The following is a 21,221-nucleotide window of genomic DNA, read 5'->3' on the forward strand; positions in this document are numbered from 1 at the left end:
CATCAGCGTCTGCAGCCCCGCAGCTGGATATCAAAACATCAGCTCTCATCATGATAGCACACCATCGCTCAGCGCTCTGACTCACCAGGTTTCCGCCCACAGAGATAGAAGGCCAGCCTGTCTGTGAGCTCATACTGTATTTCCACCAATCTGTCTGCCAGGTCCTGATGGCCAGCTTGCCTGATTACAAACAACACAATGACGTTATGACACATGGGTTTTTATTTTTGAACTTTAGGGTACTGTGCCAAATGCTGCCCTCAGCGCTCGTGGTGCTTCTCACAGCCTTAATGAAATGTGTACCAGTAATAGGGGCCTTCTGAATCATAAAATGACAAACAGGACACCATACAGATCTGTGGACCAGTGTTGTTGTTAACTAAAATTAAACTATTAAAATGGTCATTTTTGGTAATTGAAATAATGCTGAAACAAAGAAAAATATATGTATTTGATGAAATTTTATATAGAATTATAAATATTTCCTTGGCAAGTTTCAGCTGAAGTACTAAAAATAAACTAACATAACTATATTTTTAAATAAAGCTAAAGATATAAAAATAAAAGAATTTCAAATACTAATAAATTTTATTCTAGTATATAAATAATACTGCCATGGACTTAAAGCGATAGCTCACCTGAAAATGAAAATTCTGTCATCATTTACTTACCCTCGTCTTTCCAAACCTGTATGACTCTTTCTTCTGGATAAAAAAAAAAAAAAAAACAAAGAACAGTTTCGGTTCCTATTGTATTTTTTTTGTCCATACAGTGGAAGTCAACGGTTTGGTTACCAACATTCTTCAAAATATCTTCTTTGTGTTCCACAGAAGAAAGCCATACAGGTTTGGAAAGACATGAAGGTGAGTAAGTAATGACAGAATTTTCATTTTTGGGTGGACCATTCCTTTAATCTGGATATTTGTCAGTGAAGGACACATGACAAATCCATGACAAGCATTCTTTTTAAATCACCACATTGACAATATAGGAAAAAAAATCAATAAATGCAGATTTTGACTTTTGATCATTAATGCATTAGCTATTGATTACCTTGCATAGTGGATGGGCGTTTTGCCGTTGGAGTCTGGAGCACCAGGGTCTGCCCCATAAACACAGAGAAGCTCAGCCTGGCACACTTGGCCTGCTTTAGCTGCTATGTGCAGCGGGGTGTTCCCTTTCTCCTGTTCAAAGGAGTGCAGAACCAATAAAAACGAGTAGTATGTTTGGAGAGCATTTTTAACGTAACTGAATATGATAACATGAAGGTGAGATCAGAGGTCTTTACCGGGTGGAAGTAGTTGGCCTGAGCCCCAAGCGACAGTAACCGCAAGCAAGTCTCAAGATTGCCGGTTCTAACACTGGAGTGAAGTTGCTAAAGAATCAAATAAAATGTACGTCAATAGAAACATTTCAACAAGTCTGACAGAAGACAGCTGCATCAGATGAGTATTAGATGTAATAATGAATGCATCAAATATTTGAAAGAACTGAATAACTGAAATATCAAACCATAAAACAGGTAGCTCTTACCTTGCTTAGATCAGCAGCTGCTGTACTGTCGTCATCTCGACAGGGTAAACGATGGACGAAAGCCAGCATTTGATACTTTGATTTTATAAACTCTGTTTTGTTAGGGCTTTTTGGGTGAGAGAAATAATGGAGTTATTAGAGCCAGTTAACAGTTGGGGGAGTTGGCGTATTTCAGACACTTTTTGTATATATGACCTTTCAAAAGTTTGGGGTTGTTCATTTTTAATGGTTTTAAAAAGACTCTTATGCTCACCATTAATTCAATTAAAATACAGTGAAAACCGTAACATTATGAAATATTATCAATTAAAATGTGTGTGTTTTATTGCATTTTAAAGTGCAATTTATTCATGTGATGGAAAAGCTGAATGCATTTCAGCATCATTACTCCAGGCTTCGGTGTCACATGATCCTTCAGAAATCATTCTATTATGCTGATTTGCTGCTCAAGAAACATTTCTTATTATTATCAATGTTTAAAACATTTGTGCTGCTTAATACTTTTGTGCTATTTTTTTCTGAGGTTTATTTTAAGATTATTAAAAGAACGGAATTTATTTGGAACAGAAATTGTTTGAAACATTAAAAATGACTTCACTGTCACTTTTGATCAATTTGATGCATCATTTCTAAATAAAAGTATCGATTTCTATCAAAAATATGTACTTTACTGACCCAAAGTTTTGAATGGAAGTGCATACCAAGCAAACAGCTTTCTATTATGTTTTTTATTACTCACTGGACTTTATCCTGAGGATTGGGTTTGCGTTTCCCGCTCGTGATGGATGACGGGTCCAGCAGAGTGTGCTCCCATATTGCATTAGCACCATTGTTGTATAACGTCTGAACCATCTGTGAATGAAAAAGAAATTGAGGGCATACATCACAAGACAAAAATTCATCATGACAACATGCTCCTTTAAATATGCTTTGTGAGTCACACTCTCTGTTGGAAGGCCCTCCGGTGAGGACGCGCACCAATAAACCATTTTCTTATAACCATTCAAATGACTCCATTGATGGATTAAAAAACCCAGACCTGTAAAGAAGAATGTGGAAAAATGTACTACACAAGGACACATTAAATGAAGAGAGACATTACTGGATTGATGTTATCAGTCATTTACATCAAAAGAACGGAAGCTTAAGAGAGACAATGCTGCAGGCTACACAAGCACACAATACGGTGTTTTTCCATGTTCTAATTAAAATAAGAGGCAGACAAAATAATGGCTATTAGATTGCTTTCTATGGATATTTTTACTCATTTTTAATTAATCAAATAAATTTGCATACATAAAAAAAAAAAAAAAAATTTCAAGAGAATGTAAAAGCTTAATAAAATTTAATTCTGTTGATATTATAGCATTAAATTAATTGTTCACCCAAAAATTAAAATTGTGTTTTCATTTACTCCCTTTCATGCTGTTTCAAAGACTTTGATTAATCTTCGGAAGACAAATTGAGATATTTTTAATGACACCTGAGGTGTTTATTTCCATCAATTTAAAGGTGACGAAACCCACTCAAAATCTTCTTGAGCCCAAAAACTCAGAGTTTGCTTTAAACTAAACGTGAACTTACCGGTTTCGTGCTACAGGCGACTGGTAACCAAAACTTACAAAGTCATTGCAAACAGAAGCCTTGTGCAGAGAAATGATCGCTTTATATGATAAACAGATTTACTTTAGGCTTTTATTTACATCTAAACAATGACTGACACACATATATATGTGAATAAAAACCTGACTTAAACCCGACCAAGTATTATGGGTTTGGACTTATATGAAAGTGAGCAAATGATTTATTTCTGGTTACATGTATTTGCAAATTCATTCTATCTGCAGTTCTCTCCATTTCTGTCACATTGCTCTATTTCATTTTAATATCGAAAGTTTTAATTTGTGATGATGAAATTTAATTTTAAATTTGGCGGACACTTTTCAATAATAAAATGGATAATTTATCATTTTAATTATCATTTGATTAAATCAAGACTGGCATATAAATACCTAATATAAACACCATGTATTGGACAAGTTAGTTATACAGTATATATTTAAGTGGACCAAAGTTCGAGATTGAGTAAGGTTCAAAATCTACCAACAATACTGTAGATATCAACATCAGCCATAAAAAAAAAAAAAATATCGGTCAACCACCACTTTCAATTGTGCCTGAGACTAAAGATGATTGCTATTAGGGATGTACCGATAACACTTTTTCCAGAACTGGCCGATACCGATACTTTTATTTCTGGTACTTGCCGATACAGAGTACCTGCATTTTCACTGCATATAAAAAAATACTGGCCTGGGTACAGAAACCAAAAGAATAATGTAGAATGTTAGTTGGCTTATTACATTTATCATAGATATTTCCTTCAGTTATACTCTCCCTTAATTATGCACATTAAAATGCATTTTACAAGCTTTTGTTACACTGTTCATTTTTTTGCTCTATGGTATTTTATATTTAATTTAATAGCACATTAGAGCTGCTTTATTGCAGCGGTTCAGCACTTTAATCACAAGCGGTTTTCCTGTAATAACGCAAGGAACCACTCGTTATCCTATAGCCTATAAACCTTTTAACAGTGATGAACATTTTCTGATCAGTGTTTTTTTATCATCTGAAATGTGCTGCGACTTAAATTTCAAAGTGACTCATATAATGCAATTAACGTCAACAAGCAAAACATGCAACTCGCGTTCACACCTGTATTGGTGCAGAATGAGAGACGCGTATAGCCTAGTGCATTTCACATAGGCTGCTAGTTTCATTTTCACTTTAAATAAGTTGTGTATGCCTGACCTTTAAAATAAATGTTTATAGTGAATGCCCCTATAATTTTTGTTTGTTTTATATTTATGATTTAGTTTCAATCCAAATGATGCGTGTGCTAAGTGAGCATCAAATTGCATATCTTTAGTAACTTATGCATTGTTTTACTAACTTGTTTTTGACATATTCGACCAAACTTTCCAGTGACATCTGTGAGAAAGGGATATTCACTCGACGAATTCGAGCATCTGTGCCACTGCTCAATCCACTCTGCGTGCTTCGTTATCAGCTCACGCATATCAGCTATACAGGCGTGAATATTGAATGTTTAACATTATATTAATTACATTCATGTACTTCATCCTTAATATCTAACAACTCCATTCTGCTCTCTGTTGTCAGTGTTTCTTAGTCTGGATACGGCACTGTTCACGTGCTGTGTGGTATCGGCATTTGGTATCGGGGCATTTTAACGAGTACAAGAGCACAGTATTGGCCCGATACAGATATCAGTACCAGTATCGGTATCGGTATCAGTGCATCCCTAATTACTATAATGTTGTGAAGTCTCGGATGAAGCAGGGTGGCATAATAAAAGGGTCCCAGTGTGTCTGCTTGTCTGAGAGTTAAGCTCACCTGTAGCTGGGTGGGTGGCCAGGGTGTGTTTGACAAATGCCGCACTTGTGAGTTGTGGCGACCCAGACTGCGGTGAACACCGCAGCACTCATCACATATCAGAACTCCTCTGTTCACAGACGCCCAGCGAGGATCTAAGGGATCCCAAGAAAATCAACAGTTTAACAGGAACCAAACAACAGCGCGTCTCAGCAGCATGTTGATCACTGATCGATACACAATAACACTAATGGAGCTTTTTGGCTGGTAAATGAGAACGAAAACAGAAACACAATACTTTTAAAAGGCTGATGCAAGGAAGATGCTTGTAACAAGAATGCACTGCAGAAAATGAACTAAAATGCACTTGTCTAATGGAAAACCTAATTCAAACAGTGCACAATCAAATCAACATGAAATGAGATCCGCATTTCCACACATAATTCTTCTGTAATTGCTTATATTTTGAACTTACAATTTTAATAAACTTAACGTGCACGAATGAATCATCACAAATGTGAACTAAGAAAGCATGTTTTGATCCAAGGTTATTATAGTTAACTAAAACCATTAAAAACATTGCTACCTGAAATAAAATTTAAAAGCTGAAAATATTAAAAACTTATTTTACTTCAGCTAGTTGCCAAGGAAACACGTCATGTTTTATTTACTTTCAAATGATGTACACTGAAATAAAAAAAAATAATTAACACTATATAGACTAAAAATTCTAATTGTTAATGACAACAACCACACAACAAAATAAATAAAACTTTAAAATAAAAAACAAGTTAAAATGTATTTAAAAAAAAAAAAAAAAAAAAACTATAAATCATAATAGTACCACAATCACACTAAAATAACTCTGGTTTTGATTACATGACAGATTCATTTACATTAAAAATAAATGTGTTTACTGTAAAATGCACTTATGTAAAGTATTCATTTATTTATTTTCCACTATAATAGTCTGATTAACCATTACTAGTAGCAGTTACTACTAGTACTAGTTTTTCCTAGAAAAAAATATATAGCATCACTATGCATGTGATGTAATATATGACGAAAACAAAATGCGGTGCAGAGTTCTTCCTTATAAGGACACAGTAGCAAGGGTTGAATGTCATCCTTTTATGTACGGCTGTACACACGCTAACTTCCTCTTACATATACATGCTTCAAACCACAACAAATGCTGAAGCAGCTGAGCTTTACTTCCAGGGTACGAGTGGGTGACTGGGAAACACTGCACAGCTTTACTTTCACTACCTTATTCAAGAGGGTCATCTACTGCAGTGTAATTCTAAACTGGTTTAACTTCATATTTTACATCAAGTTGCAACACAATACAGTAACAAAACAAACAAAAAAAAATTCCAATCTAATCAGTACTGAAAATGCACAAAATTACCATGAACTGCATATCTCCAACAAATTTAGCATGAAATCAAAAGGGATGAAAGGGATTTTTATAGCTTTTGTAAATGCATAAACAACAGAAGAAGAGTGATTTAACACATGCAACAAACATGGGCTAAATATTGCAGCGGTATTATCATTTGAATTCTTTCATCACTTTCCTATACAAAGCAAATTATGCGTTTAGTTGCACTCTGCAACCCATTTTTAGGTCACGACCCGCCAGTTGGCCCAAACACTTGATTGCTCAGAGATCCCCACTACTACACTAGACAAACTCAACGACCCAGAGACAGAATCACTGCTCATACATTAACACTTGTCACTGGCACTCGTCCTTCATGGGCGTCCCATACCAAGCCAGTTTTTAATAGAATATGTCATAGTCTCACTCCATCACTGAGTCATGATGCCAAATCGGTGAAAGTGGGGCCAAACACACTGGACCTATGACTAGTGTGTCTGAGCAGCCCAAGACGTGTTCATATTTTCTGCATCGTACCCTTCCCTTCCCCCCCAACTTTTCCTAAGGGCAGATTCTGGCCAACTTGTGATTTCACTTCCTTCAGAAACAACGATGCGAGTCAGCGCTCTGGTGTGTCAGAATTCCCCAAGAACAGACAGATTTTATTTTCACACTGATTACAGGCAAACGCTTTTTCTAATTAAATGTTAATTTGAGTTGTTATATTTTTATTGAGGTTATTAAAATTTGAAGCAAAAGATTTAATTAAAATTTTAGTTACATTTTATTTAATCGAAATGGTGCAAAACTTGGTGATTTTGTTGCATTTGGTATATAAACAAAACAAAAAAATATCGGGATATTTTAAAAAAAGTCTAAATGGTATTAAAAAAAATAATCACCCCTGTGATCTTTGCGATAAAAAAAATAACTGGCATAGGAAATTAATGCGAAAGACAAAAAAAAGCAGATTTTTTTGGGGTACAATCTACAAATCAGCCATGATAAAGTAGTTATTGATCATGTCTGAACATCCAAATGCAAAACCCAATAAAAGTAAGTAATTATGTCTGAAAATACTCTTAGCAACTAGGGAATACACAACGAAGGTAAAAATAAATACATGCATTTATATTCAAATATTTATTTATTTCTCACACCAGATGACACCAATCTGCCTTCTATGCATTAGATTTTATATCTAATGCTCTATTGCTCCGTTTCGAACTTAATGTATTATTATTATTATAAAAATTTATTATTTTAGATTGAAATAAATGTTGAATAATTGAGGTCAACATACCAACATAGATGCTTACCCAAAGCGACTTACAAATGAGGGCAATGGAAGCAATCAAACCAACAAAAGAGCAATGATATAATATGCAAGTCAAGTCAAGTCACCTTTATTTATATAGCGCTTTTAACAATACAGATTGTGTCAAAGCACTTAACAGTATCAAATTGGAGGATAGAGTGTCAGTAATGTATAATGATAAGATTAAACACTCAAGTTTCAGTTAAAGGCATTTCATTATTTAATTCAGAGATGTCATTGGTCTAGCTCAGTTTAGTTTAAATATTATCTGTGCAATCAAATCGGCGATAATTGCTAGAAATTAAGTGTCCCCAACTGAGCAAGCCAGAGGCGACAGCGGCAAGGAACCAAACTCCCTCTGTGACAGAATGGAGAAAAAAAAACCTTGGGAGAAACCAGGCTCAGTCGGGGGGCCAGTTCTCCTCTGACCAGACGAAACCCGCAGTTCAAAAGTTTATATTTCTATTTTAATTTTGTTGCAATTTCTAACAATAGTAGTATTATGTAGTTAGGTATTTTATTATATTTTAGTTTTTTTTTTTTAGTTTTATTGTAAGTTATTACTTATTGCAAGTGCTATGACAAGTCTCAGTCAGCCTAAAGCAGTACATGTAGCAAGGTTTTTTTTTGTAATTATATAATAAATAAAAAAAACAAATAGAATAGAAAAACAAGTGAATTTTTTTTTCTTTTTGCTTTGTTAATTGTATAATAAATAAAAAGAAAACAGATAGAATACAAAAAGAATAGAGAAGCTAGTGTCAGTTTTTTTTAAGAAAACAAGCAGTTAGTAAATGAATAGAGTGCAAGTCTAAAAGGGGCAAGTTTTTTGTTTTTTAAAGAACAGAATTAGAATAGAGAGTGCTAGAGTTAGAGGGTCAAATAAAGATGGAAGAGATGTGTTTTTAGCCATTTCTTGAAGATGGCTGAGGACTCAGCTGCTCGGATTGAGCTGGACAGGTCATTCTTCAGTCTATTTTGAACTCAGAGGATTAAAAATATGATCCCTATTCCCAAACTTAAGTGAGGAAAGGGATAAATCTAGACAAATGCATCACTTTACTGCGTCAGGTGGAAAGGCCATTGAAGATGCCAATTCAATAAGTTAATGACCATTTTGGGTTTCACAGCCTGCCTGAGGGAATAGATGATACCACAATTGCATCAGTCTGACAGAAACATGAGCTATCTAAAATAAAAACTGATCCACTGATGATAAGCAGAGAGCAGCCTAGAAGCAAAAGTCACTTCCCTTCAAGCACAGGAAGTATCAAACAACAGCTGCAAAGAGGCCAAGGGCCAGAATCAAGCACCTGGCACAACCATCATTCTCTCTCCCTCTCTTTTTCTTTCTCTTCAAGCCAAGTGCTGCTCTTCCCCATCAAGTGTTGCAGCGGCTAAAATAAAACCAAGCGCTGAATGACTAAAAATATTCACCCTCACAACAACTGCCCAATGATACTGACACGCCGGGGCAGCCCAGGCCAGCTGGTGACTGAGGCGTAACTAATCAAGGGGAATCAATAAGGGGAACGAGAAGAAAACCGAAAACAACGTTACATAAACAAAACAGGGCAAAAAGTTAACAGTGCTTGGTAGTTCAAGCACCAAAATACAGCACATTTCATAAATTAATAAAGATATAGGATTTATGAAATGGTTCTCTACAAATGTTTGGAGGTCAAAACTCTGAGGACAACAATATCATGTGATGTTTTATTTCTTTCTTCAGCCTCTCAGAAGACAGGGCAGTGCATGTGTTGGTTAGGGTCACTTGTGCATGTGTTGGTTAGGGTCACTTGTTAGTAATAAATAGCATTATTTATTACTAACAAGTGACCCTAACCAACACATGCACTGCCCTGACTTCTCAGAGACAGAAGACATAAATAAAATGTCACCACTTACACCATCATGAAACTCGATATTGTATATGTTTTAACCAGGAATACAGCTTGAGGATCAATAGAGTACATTTGCCTCAGGAAAAAAAAAAAAAAAAAAATTAAGTAGAATATGGTGTTACTGATCATAAATCTTAACAGCATCATTTGAATCTGAAAACACCCGTAGAGTTGAGTCAACGCTGCATGTAGTGGCTCCGTCTCAAAACCTACTGAGCTGCCAGCGTGCAGCATATTTGGCCACGCGCTTCTGATGCCTAACACGCTGTCTAGGTAGACAGCTCACTAGGTTTTGAGACGCAGCCAGTGGCAATGCATCGCTACTATCCATTCATATATCCAAAGCTGAATTGAGGTTAGCGTCAAAAACTGAATCATACATTTGTCTAGTTAAATGTTATCACTCGGTCACTTAATTCAGTAATATTATCTGATGCAAGTTAACGTTAGGTCTTTTATTAAAATTCTCTTGTACCCGGAATATACTCACCCGAATTGCTGCAGTCCGCACAAACTTCGCTATTTCGCAGCCGTTTCGACATCCTTGTCTCCGGGAACGTTGGTATTACCATGTATTATCGACCCAGAATCGTCCACACGGATAAATTTAAAGCATGCACCGCTTTGACATGATAATCGAATCCGTTTAAAAGTGTTTTATCACTGAAAGCGGATCTCATTCCAGAAGAGGACGCGCATTCGGAGGAGTTAAATGTGTGCATGCGTCTGCACTGCCTGCTGTGTGTGAAATAATGTATGTCTGGCTTTAGCTTGTCTAGCTTGAAATTAGGACAGACGAGTCAGGCAGCGGAGCCTCTGTCATGATGCATTAAAAACTACACTACGGAAATGCTTGCCAGCAACCCATCAGATCTCAGAAAGAGTGCCATCTGCCCTCCCAGACCACACAGTTGAGTTTACAGCGACGATAAATCAGCTTTCTAGCGCTGCCCGACACACAGTGGACAGACGAGTCATTGCAGCGCGTAAGATTTTTGATCAGTTCATCAATCTATGCACGTGCCGATTATATCACGATACATTATATTAAATACAAATAATACTATTTACGTTTATAAACCCAGAAATTAACCAAACAGTCGGAAATAAAAGTGAAGGCATGTAGGACGCGATCTTTATAACATGCTGCGTGCGCATGCGCTGAAGTGATTCATCACCAGCCGCTTCTGATGAGCTAAAGATCATTTAAAACACAGAGGCGTCGCGCCTACCCACAGGCGAGCGAATTATTTATTACGATCATTTACTGATGTTTCATTTGAAAACATTTTCGTTTCATGCCTAGTTTTTAAAAAATAACTTCTCTTTACGAATACGCAAAATTCACGCTTTGACTTTACACAATTTAGCCATGTTTTATAGGACGACCGCCCCTCCTTCTTAAGAAATGGTTTAGTCTGGCTTTGGGCTGGCCCATTTCAGTAAGAAAAAATTATTATTTTTCCTTTACCGTTTTTTTTTTTACATTTGTCATATATAGCTAATTAGGCTCTTATCGATCATTTTATATTGAGAACATTATTTATAAATACAACTAAATGCAACAGGGTTTGGAAGAAAGGTTTGTCAAATGACTGGATACACCCCCACCCGAATAGTTTCGACCTGCCACTTCCTTGTTTTTCAAAAGTTTATTTTGAAAAAAAGTTGGTTGCGTTTTCGGCGTCCCTTTTACTAAAATCCACCTGTTTAATAGGCAGAGTAACTGTATAATTATTAGCAATTAATTAAACGCATGAAGAGCTTTGATGGTTCATGACAGTAGCTAGCTCGGCAGGCTGGCTCTTGATTTTGGAGGGGGAGACACGGAGAGTTTGATCGAGCCAGAATGCTTTCGGCCACCGCTGCCAGCGTCGAGGATTTCAGCCTCAAGTTTCCACTGCATGTCCTGGTGTGGGAGAATGACTACAGGACGCTGGAAAGAGAGATCCAGACGGTATGTGTGTGTGGGAAATCCGTAAATGCTGATGTATGGAGACTGGTGGTGGTGGTGCTGCATCTGAATCATTTGACTGCTGTGAGATTTCTGCCTCCAGTGGATTTCATGACATGTATTTAATAATCTAAAGAATTTGGTATATTAGTTGATCTTATTGCAAAATGCTTCATCAGCTTGCCATCCACTTGTTAACAACAGCACTGCTGTATGTCATTGCACTGGAGAGCTGGTGAGCTCATCCTAACATCAATAAAGCTTCATTTTACTGCACCAGGCTGTAGATCGCAGCTTTGTTGGGGGGGAAAAAAAGTGTACAAATAAATAGATAAGCTAAATAAATAAATGTCAATTCAATAAGTAAAAAAAAAATTGCTGAATTGATAAATAATACATCTAGCATCAAGTGGAAAAAAATGTAATAGAAACTAGATTTTTCCAAATAATAGTATTTCACACACATTTGTAACATTTATTTAACAATTACATCATTGTGTCTTTATTCATGTAGCTACCTTTTAAGTTTTAGGATTGAGTCTTTCACCCTAATATCTTTTTTGAATGTCCATGCCTTCTGAGTGATTGAATACTGCTGCTATATATGACCGATTCACAGGAAGAGTAGTTTTAATTAATGACAGTTCCATATTTTCATTTTCGTTTTTAAGATCAATGCTCATGATTTTTGGCACTTCTCAGTTTCCTGTATGTGTTTACACTCCTTTCAGAGTAACATTGAAGAGGTGGATCCCAGGGGCCGGACGCCACTGCACCTGGCCGTCTCACTGGGACACTTGGAGTCAGTGAGAGTGCTGCTCAGACACGGTGCAGATGTTTCCAAAGAGAACGAGAAAAATTGGACAGGTGAGAATAGAGCTTATGAATTGCACATTAGTCAACTTATTAGGTCTTTGATGGTGATAAGACATCAGATAGTTTTGCAGTATCGCCATGGCGGTCTTTGAGGTAAATTGCATTGGCCCCCACAAGAATACCATTAGAACTATAATGACCACTTGCACATCAGTAGTTTTCCCAGCCTGTGAAAGCGTTTAATACCTCTGGTTTTCCGGGATGCAGTGTGATGTATACTCTAATGACCACCTCCTCAAAGACACTTACTGGTCATTTAGCAGATGTCTTTTTATGTGATTTAGAGTGCACTATATAATAGAAGCTAGTATGTTTACCTTTCCATTACAAGCCCATATTCTTAGATAAAGATAAATATCTAAAGGTCCATTTAAAGCGGATGCATGTGTGTTGTTGTCTGCGCAGTGCTGCAGGAAGCGGTCAGCACAGGAGATCCAGAGATGGTGCAGCTGGTGCTCCAGCGACGAGATTATCTTAAAGCCTCCACTGCGCTGGGAGGTGTCCCAGAGTTACTGTGCAAGATCCGAGAGGTGCGTTTTCATTTGTTTTTGTTCATTGTTTTGGTGAATTTTGAGCAGATATTGTATAATATATAAAAGTTGGGGGATGGTTCACTTATGTTCACCCAGGCTGCATTTATTTGATCAAAAGTACAATAAAGACTGAAATATTATTACCACAATTTAAAATGGCTGTTTCCTATTGTAATATGTTTTAAAATATAATTCATTCCTGTGATGTCAAAGCTGAATTTTCAGCAGTCTTCAGTGTCACACGATCCTTCAGAAATCATTCAGCTCAAGAAACATTTCTTATGATCGATCCTGGATACAGTTGTGCTGCTTAATATTTTTGTGGAAACCATGATACGTTTTTGTTCAGGATTCTTTAATGAATAGAAAGTTTTTAAAAGAACCGCATTTATTTGAAATAGAAGTGTTTTGTAATATTGCATACGTCTTTACTGATGCTTTTCATCAGTTTAATGCATCTATGCTGAATGAAAGTATTCATTTCTTTAAAAAAAAAAATTTGTGTTCAGATATGGTGTGCTTTTGCTGTGACTTCGCTACACAGCTATTAAAAAACCCGTCCTTTGTGTTAACATCAATGGCATTTTGTTATGTTCATAGATGTGTTATTCCTTAAGCAATCAGCATGACTTTTTTTTTCATTCGTCACGAGCGTTTTCTGTTCTAAGGTCAAATATGTTACCTTTTTGTTTTACTTTCACTGTTCACGGCATATGCTTTCTTACTACCTAACAATTTGCCCTTTGATGCTATTTGCAACACGTTTTATTTGGAAGCCAAAGTGGCGCCTGACACTTGTGTTGAGAGGTGCATTGAAGCCCTGATGTGAGTCATGTGAAAGCGCCTAAAGTGTAATGAACCTCTTTTATCCTAGTCTCCAGATTTCTACATGGAGATGAAGTGGGAGTTCACTAGCTGGAGTAAGTGCTCCTTTTTTCTTTTCTGTACATAAATCCTTAAGGCTTTATTAGACTGTAGATTGATCCTCATCTGCTGCTTTTGCTCTGGATCCAGTTCCTCTCGTATCGCGTGTGTGTCCCAGCGACGTGTGCAGAATCTGGAAGAGTGAGGCCTGTCTGAGGGTGGACACCACCCTGCTGGGCTTTGAAAACATGACCTGGATCAGAGGAAGAAGAAGCTATATCTTTAGAGGAGAAGGTTGTTTTCTCTGCCTGTTTGCATGGGTTTACACTTGCTTTATTTAAAAAAAAGACTAGTCGACCGTTCTGAGCATCATACACATTTGTATGTTTACTAATGCACTTCATTTGAGGATAAGTGAAATGCCTTGGTTGATCAGTATCGTGTGGACTTTGCATGTGTGTTCTCACAGACAACTGCACTGAGCTGATGGAAGTTAATCACGAGGACGAGGTGGTGGACACTGAGCGCTTCGATCTCTCCCGCGAGATTGAGGACGTCACACTGGACTCCATGCAGCCCGCCGAACAGGAAGTAGCCAAGAGGCTGACAACACCCATTGTCAACACGTATCTGGACACAAAGAACATTGCATTTGAGAGGTATGGCCCTTTATATAAGATTAACATCTAATAAATGCACTACCATTCAAAAGTTTTGGCCTTTAATGGTTTTGAAAGAAGTCTCTTATTGTCACCAAGTGTGTTATTAGATGAAAGACACAGTAAAATAGTAATATTGTCAAATATTATTGCAATTCAAAATAGCTGTTTTATATTTTAAAATGTAATTTATGATGATTTTTTTACCAGCCACTACTCCATATCTTCAGTTTTACATGAAATCATTCTAATATGCTGATTTGGTGCTCAAGAAGCGTTCTTTTACCAATGTTCAGATTGTGCTGCTTAATATTTTATGGAAACTTGTTTTTTCAGGACTCTTTGATTAACAGATTGTTTAGAAAACAGCATTCATTTGTCAATTTTCCCAAATTCACATGTCCTTGCTGAGAACAAAAAATAATTCATATCATTAAAAGAAGGCTTTCTGTCCTCAAATTTTTGAATTGTAGCATTTATGAAAAATGTCACATGAACATTGTTGCACACTTGACTAATTTAATTTTTTATTCACGGAAAACATACAGAAAAAAACACAATTGCTGCTGAAAAATAAGTCAAACATGCTATTAAAAAAATGTATTTTGTGCTCAGGTCTAAATCCGGTATCTGGGGTTGGAGGTCAGACAGAACAGAATTAGTAAATGGATTTGAAGCCAAGGTAAGCAGCTGTTTGTGAACTACAGTACCATTAAGAATCACTGGAAGGACAAAAAACTGTTACAGAAAGTGTGACTCTCTTTTTATAGCAGTGAGTTTCAGAATAAAGCAGTCTTTGTCCTGTGGGTGATGATACTGCTTTTGGCAGGTTTTTTCAGTGAACAATGTGAACGTTGTGATTCGCACCAGGACGGAGCACCTCACAGACGAGGAGAAGGCCAGGATAAAAAGTAATTAACCCACTTTAAGATTTACACTATAAATATCATACCCCTTTTCTACCAAAATGGTGCTGGTGCTCGACCGGGAACTGCAAATCTCTCTCAGAACATCCCTGTATTCCCACTTGAGTTATGAACTGTGAACTAATTAACGTTATTACAGTACATAACTAGTATGGTACTAACTCTAGTACAGTTTTGTTTTCCATTAGCCTTGCAAATTTATCGGTTTCAGGTTGTAGGGATCAGTTTGAAGCCAATTTTCTTGGCCATAATTGCTTAACTGGCATGAAATATTTCCAGATTGTGCTCCAGCTCTGTCAGTGGTAAAGGGTAAATAGTCTGTTCCCTGTTATGTTAACTGATTAATATCAATTACTGATGATTTTGATCTCAACAGGTGAAAGGAATGTTCTGGAGTCTTTACTCGGGACGGTAGAACAACAGATCGGTGCTCAAGGGGTAAGCACACCAAACAGACACATTGAACTTGTTTTCACTTGTTTTCTTCTGAAGTATTTGGGCACTGCAGTCACACATACAAATTTATGAATGTCAGTGAACTTGATACAAAATTTCAAACCAAGTGACACATGCAAAAAAAAAATTTTTTTTTTTTTTTTTTAGCCATATGTGACTCTGGACCACAAAACCAGTCTTAGGTGTCAATTTTTCGAAATTGAGATTTATACATCATCTGAAAGCTGAATAAATAAGCTTTCCATTGATGTATGGGTTAGGATGTTAGGATCGGACAATATTTGGCTGAGATACAACTATTTGAAAATCTGGAATCTGAGGGTGCATATTAGAAATGACTTTTATCAAAAACAAGTGTCAAGGTGATTTTTAGCGGATGTATAGTCAGATGCAAAAAAAACAAAATATTGAGAAAATCACCTTTAAAGTTGTCCAAATGAATTCTTAGCAATGCATATTACTAATCGAAAATGACGTTTTGATATATTTACAGTAGTAAATGTACAAAATATCTTCGTGGAATATCATCTTTACTTAATATACTAATGATTTTTGGCATAAAAGAAAAATCTATAATTTTGACCCATACAATGTATTTTTGGCTATTGCTACAAATATACCCCAGCGACTTAAGACAGGTTTTGTGGTCCAGGGTCACATATTAGAAATGACTTTTAACAAAAACAAGTGTCAAGGTGATTTTTAGCGGCTGTATAGTCAGGTCTCCTCATTTGTCATAGCAAAGTAGTTCATCGTATTAATTGATCATGTTCCACCAATGTTTGAAAACCACAAATTGTCCAAATACTTTTTATGTTTTTGAACAGTATTTCTTGTTTTATAATTTGAAACCTAACAAATTTGCTTTGTGCAATATTTCGCTTGAATAGCACTACTGTTCTTTAATAAAAATAAAAAATAAAAAAAATATATATATATATACATGCATACATACATAATATTTTACTTTTTTTAATATATATAATAATTTGATATTTTGTTATTTAGATCAATGACATTTGTACATTTTTAAGTGTACATTTAAAAAAAAAAAAAATTTTTAAAAAAAAGCGAGACACTTGTGTTGTACAAAGCTGGAAGGATTGTGTACTGATTGTTTCTATGTACGATTACAGGACATGACTATGGAGTATGCCACTGCCACAAACCCCACAGCTATTACTCCAGAGGAGTACTTTAACCCCAACTTTGACCTGCAGGGCAGAGACATTGGTCGGCCCATTGAGCTCACCATCAGAACACAGAAGTAATGCTGACTCAACCTCACTACAATTATTTTTAAATAATGAAATATAAATAACCAATAAATTACACGCATGTATAACTGAAGAAATGGTTGAGTTGTTGTGTTTCGACCCCCTCTCAGGTTCAAAGGCACCCTGTGGATGAGCGAAGAGCATCCTCTGTCTCTGGTGGAGCAGGTCACTCCCATCATTGACCTGATGGCTCGCACCAGCACTCACTTTGCCCGACTCAGGGACTTCATCAACCTCAGGTTTCCCCCTGGCTTCCCTGTGAAGATCGGTGAGTGAGAGGAACAAACAGCCCTACTACTCAGTTCTGAAATGAAACCCTGTCCAGCATAAAATTTGCATTTGTAATTTAATGAGTCAGATTGAATATTAACTTATCTAACCTACAACAAAACTGCAAGTACACTTTTAAACTTCAACTAAATGTTTTCAAATTGTGTATGGAAGAGAGTTTAGCATTAACTAATCTAGCTGTCCTGCTCACAAGTTTCTCAAGACTGTGGAAAACTTCATAAAACTTACATTTGTTAGAAGGGACATATTCCCTTAGTTTTTCACCTTGTTCAAAAACTCTAGTGAAGCTAGTCAAGTATAGCCAGGCAGGGAAGACTGATACTGATTTTGTATATTTCTTGTGTGAATATACAAGATGGACCCATGCTTTTATACACGTTCTCCATGACCCCCCTTTCCATTAAACATTTTATTGCACTGTCCTGATTTTAATGCAAGTAGAAAACTTTTTTATGAAGTACGCTCACTCAGGGACTTGTTTAGTAAGATTTTACCTGAAAAGATATGTTAATTAAAAAAATTCTTGTATAATTTAAAATGCCGTATTTTTGTGTTGATTTGGTTTTATTCCAACTCCATGAAGAAAAAAAAAAAAAAGCGATTAACTAATCTTGTGAATGGTTTTAATATAAGATCACTAACTATATCATGGGTTTGATTCTGTTTCTGTTTCTTCAGAAATCCCTCTGTTCCATGTGTTGAATGCCCGCATCACATTTGGAAACGTCAACAAGTGCAGTACGGATGAACCTTTGGACTCCAACCAATCAGCTTCTACACCCACACCTACAGAAGAGAAGTGTGACAGCCAGGCTTCAGGTTTGGAAATATATTGATTCCTCTTCTGTTCCAGATTAAAAAAAAAAAGGCACAAAAGACCCGTTAACTGTCACAAACTCTGACCTCACTACATAGTGGAAATGAGTTATTGGTTTGTTGATCCAGCAGGGAAATGTTCTAACGTGAATGTTAAATACAGTATGTTTCCCTTCCTGCTCCTGCAGGACCTGCTCCATTCAAGGTGTGTCCATCTGTGTTTGTGGCACCATCGCACTATCACCACCGAGGGGGCTACCGCCATGCCAACGCACGCCATTACAACCCAACCAGTCATGATGAAGAGTTGCTCCAGTATGCCATTCACCAGAGTCTGCTCGAGTCCAGTGCACTCAATTCACAGGTCAGAGAACTTTCCTGTTAGTGTATTCTGTGCATTTCTTGATGATGTCTGTCTCTAATATGCAGTCTGGCTGGCTGTTTTGTTTTAGGACAATTGGAGTGATTCTGATGGACAGGCAACACAATCCATGATGAATCGGTTGAGCGATGGGTACTTTTCATGTTTCCATATTAATTTGTCCAGGGCGCTGGTTTTTTTTTTTTTTATTATTATTTTTTTTAAAGAAAGTAATATTTTTGATACTTTTAAATAGAGTGCATTAAATTGTTGTATAAAATAAAGACATTTATAATGTTACAAAACATTTTCTTTTTAAAAAATGTTCTTTTAAACTTTCTATTCATCAAAGAATCCTGAAAACGAACAAATCTGAATATTAGACTAGTAGAAAATTTGATTTTGAAAGATCGTGTGAGACAAAAAAATGAAATAATGGATGCTGAAAAATTAGCTTTGGCATTACAGGAATAAATGACATTTTAAAATGTATTAAAACAGAAAACATGTCTTTTACATTTTAATACTTTTTTGTATTTTTGATCAAATTAATGCATATGAAGCGTCTTTCAAAAATATTTTACAAATTCTCAAAGCAGAAGAAAAGTATGGGTAGGGTGATCTCTCTGTCATTCCTTGTGTGCATTTTCTTAAAGAGTCCCTTTCTGTCACAATACCACAGGTCTGGGTCTGAAGGAGTTTTAGTAGACCTTAGTGACACCACACCCTCAAGCCCTGGCTCCACCTCCAGCCCCGACTCTGAGCTGCGATTGGCTATGGAGCTCTCAGCTCGCGCACAGGAGGAGGAGGAAAGGACAAGAAAGGAGGAAGAAGAGGAATTGCAGAGGATTTTACAACTCTCCTTGACAGAAAAGTGACCGAGTAAGATGAGGGAAGGAAAGAAAAAGGGAGTTCCTGTTATTGCCATAACCATTAAACCTTTTTATTTATACCCTCTGTTGCCACTGACATAAGACTACGCATATTTACATATTCGGTTTGCAGCCAACATCCGAAAGTTTCTGCTTTTTTACCTTTAAACAATAAGCAAACATTTTGTTTTGTGATCATTCATACATTTGACTTCATTTATCCCACTTTCTTTTCCTCCTTCAAAGAGGTGATCATGCATGTGTTTTTACAGGAAATCCAGTGCTGCTTTTGTAAGATTACATGGTCCTTGAGCTTGTACGTCCTGACAGTAACGACTAGATAAAGTTTTATTGTTTGTTTTGACGGAAAGGAAGGCTGTTTTGCATTAACATTAGCTTTAGGTTTATATTAATACTATATCTCAGGGTTAAACTGATATTCACCAGTTGTCGGTTCCTTTAAAACCATTTTATACGCAGCCAAGGAAAGTGAAAGAATGAATGTTTTACACAAAGCAGTAGGACAGTACCATTTTCAGCCCGTGTGCTCTTGTCATTAGACAACTTCTGACTGAAGCATCTCTACCGTAAAGGCAATAAATCACACCGCCGTGCCTCGCCGGAGTAAGAGGCACTCATACAGACCGGGATATTCTGAAAGGGCCTGTCCGATGTAAGCCGATACGCCTCAAGCTTTTAGTCTGCCTAATTTGTAAAACGATACAATAAAACCGCTTAGATCGCCATGAGTATGTTGTAATGCAAAGAATGAATGTGGCAGTACTGGGTCACTTTTCTGGCACCAACCAAACCTCATGCTACACTAAAGGACTAGGGCAATGTGTGACAAGAAAACCAGCTGTTTTTGTTTGTGGGAGTGTGCATGGTTGGACGGCATTGTTTGCTGTGCGAGGTTCTGATGTGGCAAATGTGGAAGAACCTGCCCTGCTCTGTTTGAGAATCTCACGCTGTTCCTTCCTGTTGTAGCTGACAGTGCTATTTATTTTGTCAATGTTTTTTTTTTCTTGATGTCTTGAATTTTTTTTTTTTTTTTTGTGAGGCTCAAAAGATGTCTGAGTATTGACTTCCAGCTTGCAGTATCTCTCTCACTACTTTCTGTATGAAGCTTGAACAGATTTTTACCATATCTTGTCACCTCATTATATGTCATAAATAGACATTTATTGCTTTACTCTTCTTGTAGCGAACCAGGATCTGAGGATAGTGGCAGGCACAGTCTCGCATTTATAATAGGGATGTTTTATATTAACAGGACATTGATTTTAGTTTCCTGTGTTTATTCTTATGCTGCATTTAAATAACAGAGTAGAATAAATTGAGATGTTCTGGCCATGGTTATCCACATATCATGATTCCTGGACACAGAATTCCATTTCATTCTTTATTTAAAACCTAATTTAACTTTTGGTATTTGGGTATAAGTCTTAACTCGAACTAATTGCCAAAATGTTTAATGGTCTCTACCGGATCAGGGTTAGTGTTGGTTTGTTTCACGGTGAATTGTCATGCTGCAAAATGCAAGAGAAAGTATCCTCTTTAAGCATGTTGAAGAAATCCTGAAGGCATTTGTAAACTGTGATGTATATTTGACACACACACACACACACACATACAAAAAAATGTTTTTACTTTAATAAAAGCACTTTATTGACTTTTTGGCGCTTCATTAACTCTGTGACAGTTGCATAGCAACGGCTAATCAAATAATAAAGGTATAAAAGCAATCAAGGTGGTCAGATCAATTTCATCACAAAACCTAAGTTATAAACATTTTTTA

General features: G+C 36.5%; 2 protein-coding genes across 7 annotated transcripts in view; one reads left to right on the forward strand and one right to left on the reverse strand.

Moving 5' to 3' along the window:
- git2a (G protein-coupled receptor kinase interacting ArfGAP 2a) overlaps nucleotides 1–10,666 on the reverse strand; it is a 29,866-nt gene extending 19,200 nt beyond the window's left edge. For 2 of the 6 annotated variants that reach the window (XM_058775085.1, XM_058775080.1), the window contains exons 1-7: nucleotides 10,029–10,660; nucleotides 4,954–5,087; nucleotides 2,273–2,385; nucleotides 1,534–1,639; nucleotides 1,289–1,375; nucleotides 1,054–1,184; nucleotides 86–180 (exon numbers count right to left, since the gene is read on the reverse strand). In XM_058775085.1, the coding sequence (XP_058631068.1) occupies nucleotides 86–180; nucleotides 1,054–1,184; nucleotides 1,289–1,375; nucleotides 1,534–1,639; nucleotides 2,273–2,385; nucleotides 4,954–5,087; nucleotides 10,029–10,110 (748 nt within the window). In that variant the 5' untranslated portion in view covers nucleotides 10,111–10,660. Of the gene's footprint in view, nucleotides 1–85; nucleotides 181–1,053; nucleotides 1,185–1,288; nucleotides 1,376–1,533; nucleotides 1,640–2,272; nucleotides 2,386–4,953; nucleotides 5,088–10,028 lie in introns of all 6 variants that reach the window. The other 4 variants (XM_058775082.1, XM_058775084.1, XM_058775083.1 and 1 more) reach the window with 3 other exon arrangements.
- Nucleotides 10,667–10,974: 308 nt separating this feature from the next.
- Nucleotides 10,975–21,096, forward strand: ankrd13a (ankyrin repeat domain 13A). The gene is made up of 15 exons (XM_058775087.1): nucleotides 10,975–11,495; nucleotides 12,224–12,359; nucleotides 12,774–12,898; nucleotides 13,776–13,821; nucleotides 13,916–14,059; nucleotides 14,235–14,424; nucleotides 15,040–15,106; nucleotides 15,254–15,335; nucleotides 15,727–15,788; nucleotides 16,943–17,073; nucleotides 17,194–17,351; nucleotides 18,053–18,193; nucleotides 18,379–18,554; nucleotides 18,643–18,704; nucleotides 19,234–21,096. Exons 1-15 carry the CDS (start codon nucleotides 11,388–11,390, stop codon nucleotides 19,427–19,429), a joined length of 1,824 nt encoding a protein of 607 aa, XP_058631070.1. The 5' UTR covers nucleotides 10,975–11,387; the 3' UTR covers nucleotides 19,430–21,096.
- Nucleotides 21,097–21,221: the final 125 nt, after the last annotated feature.

The sequence above is a fragment of the Onychostoma macrolepis genome, chromosome 05 (assembly GCF_012432095.1).
Source record: "Onychostoma macrolepis isolate SWU-2019 chromosome 05, ASM1243209v1, whole genome shotgun sequence".
NCBI lineage: Eukaryota > Metazoa > Chordata > Actinopteri > Cypriniformes > Cyprinidae > Onychostoma > Onychostoma macrolepis.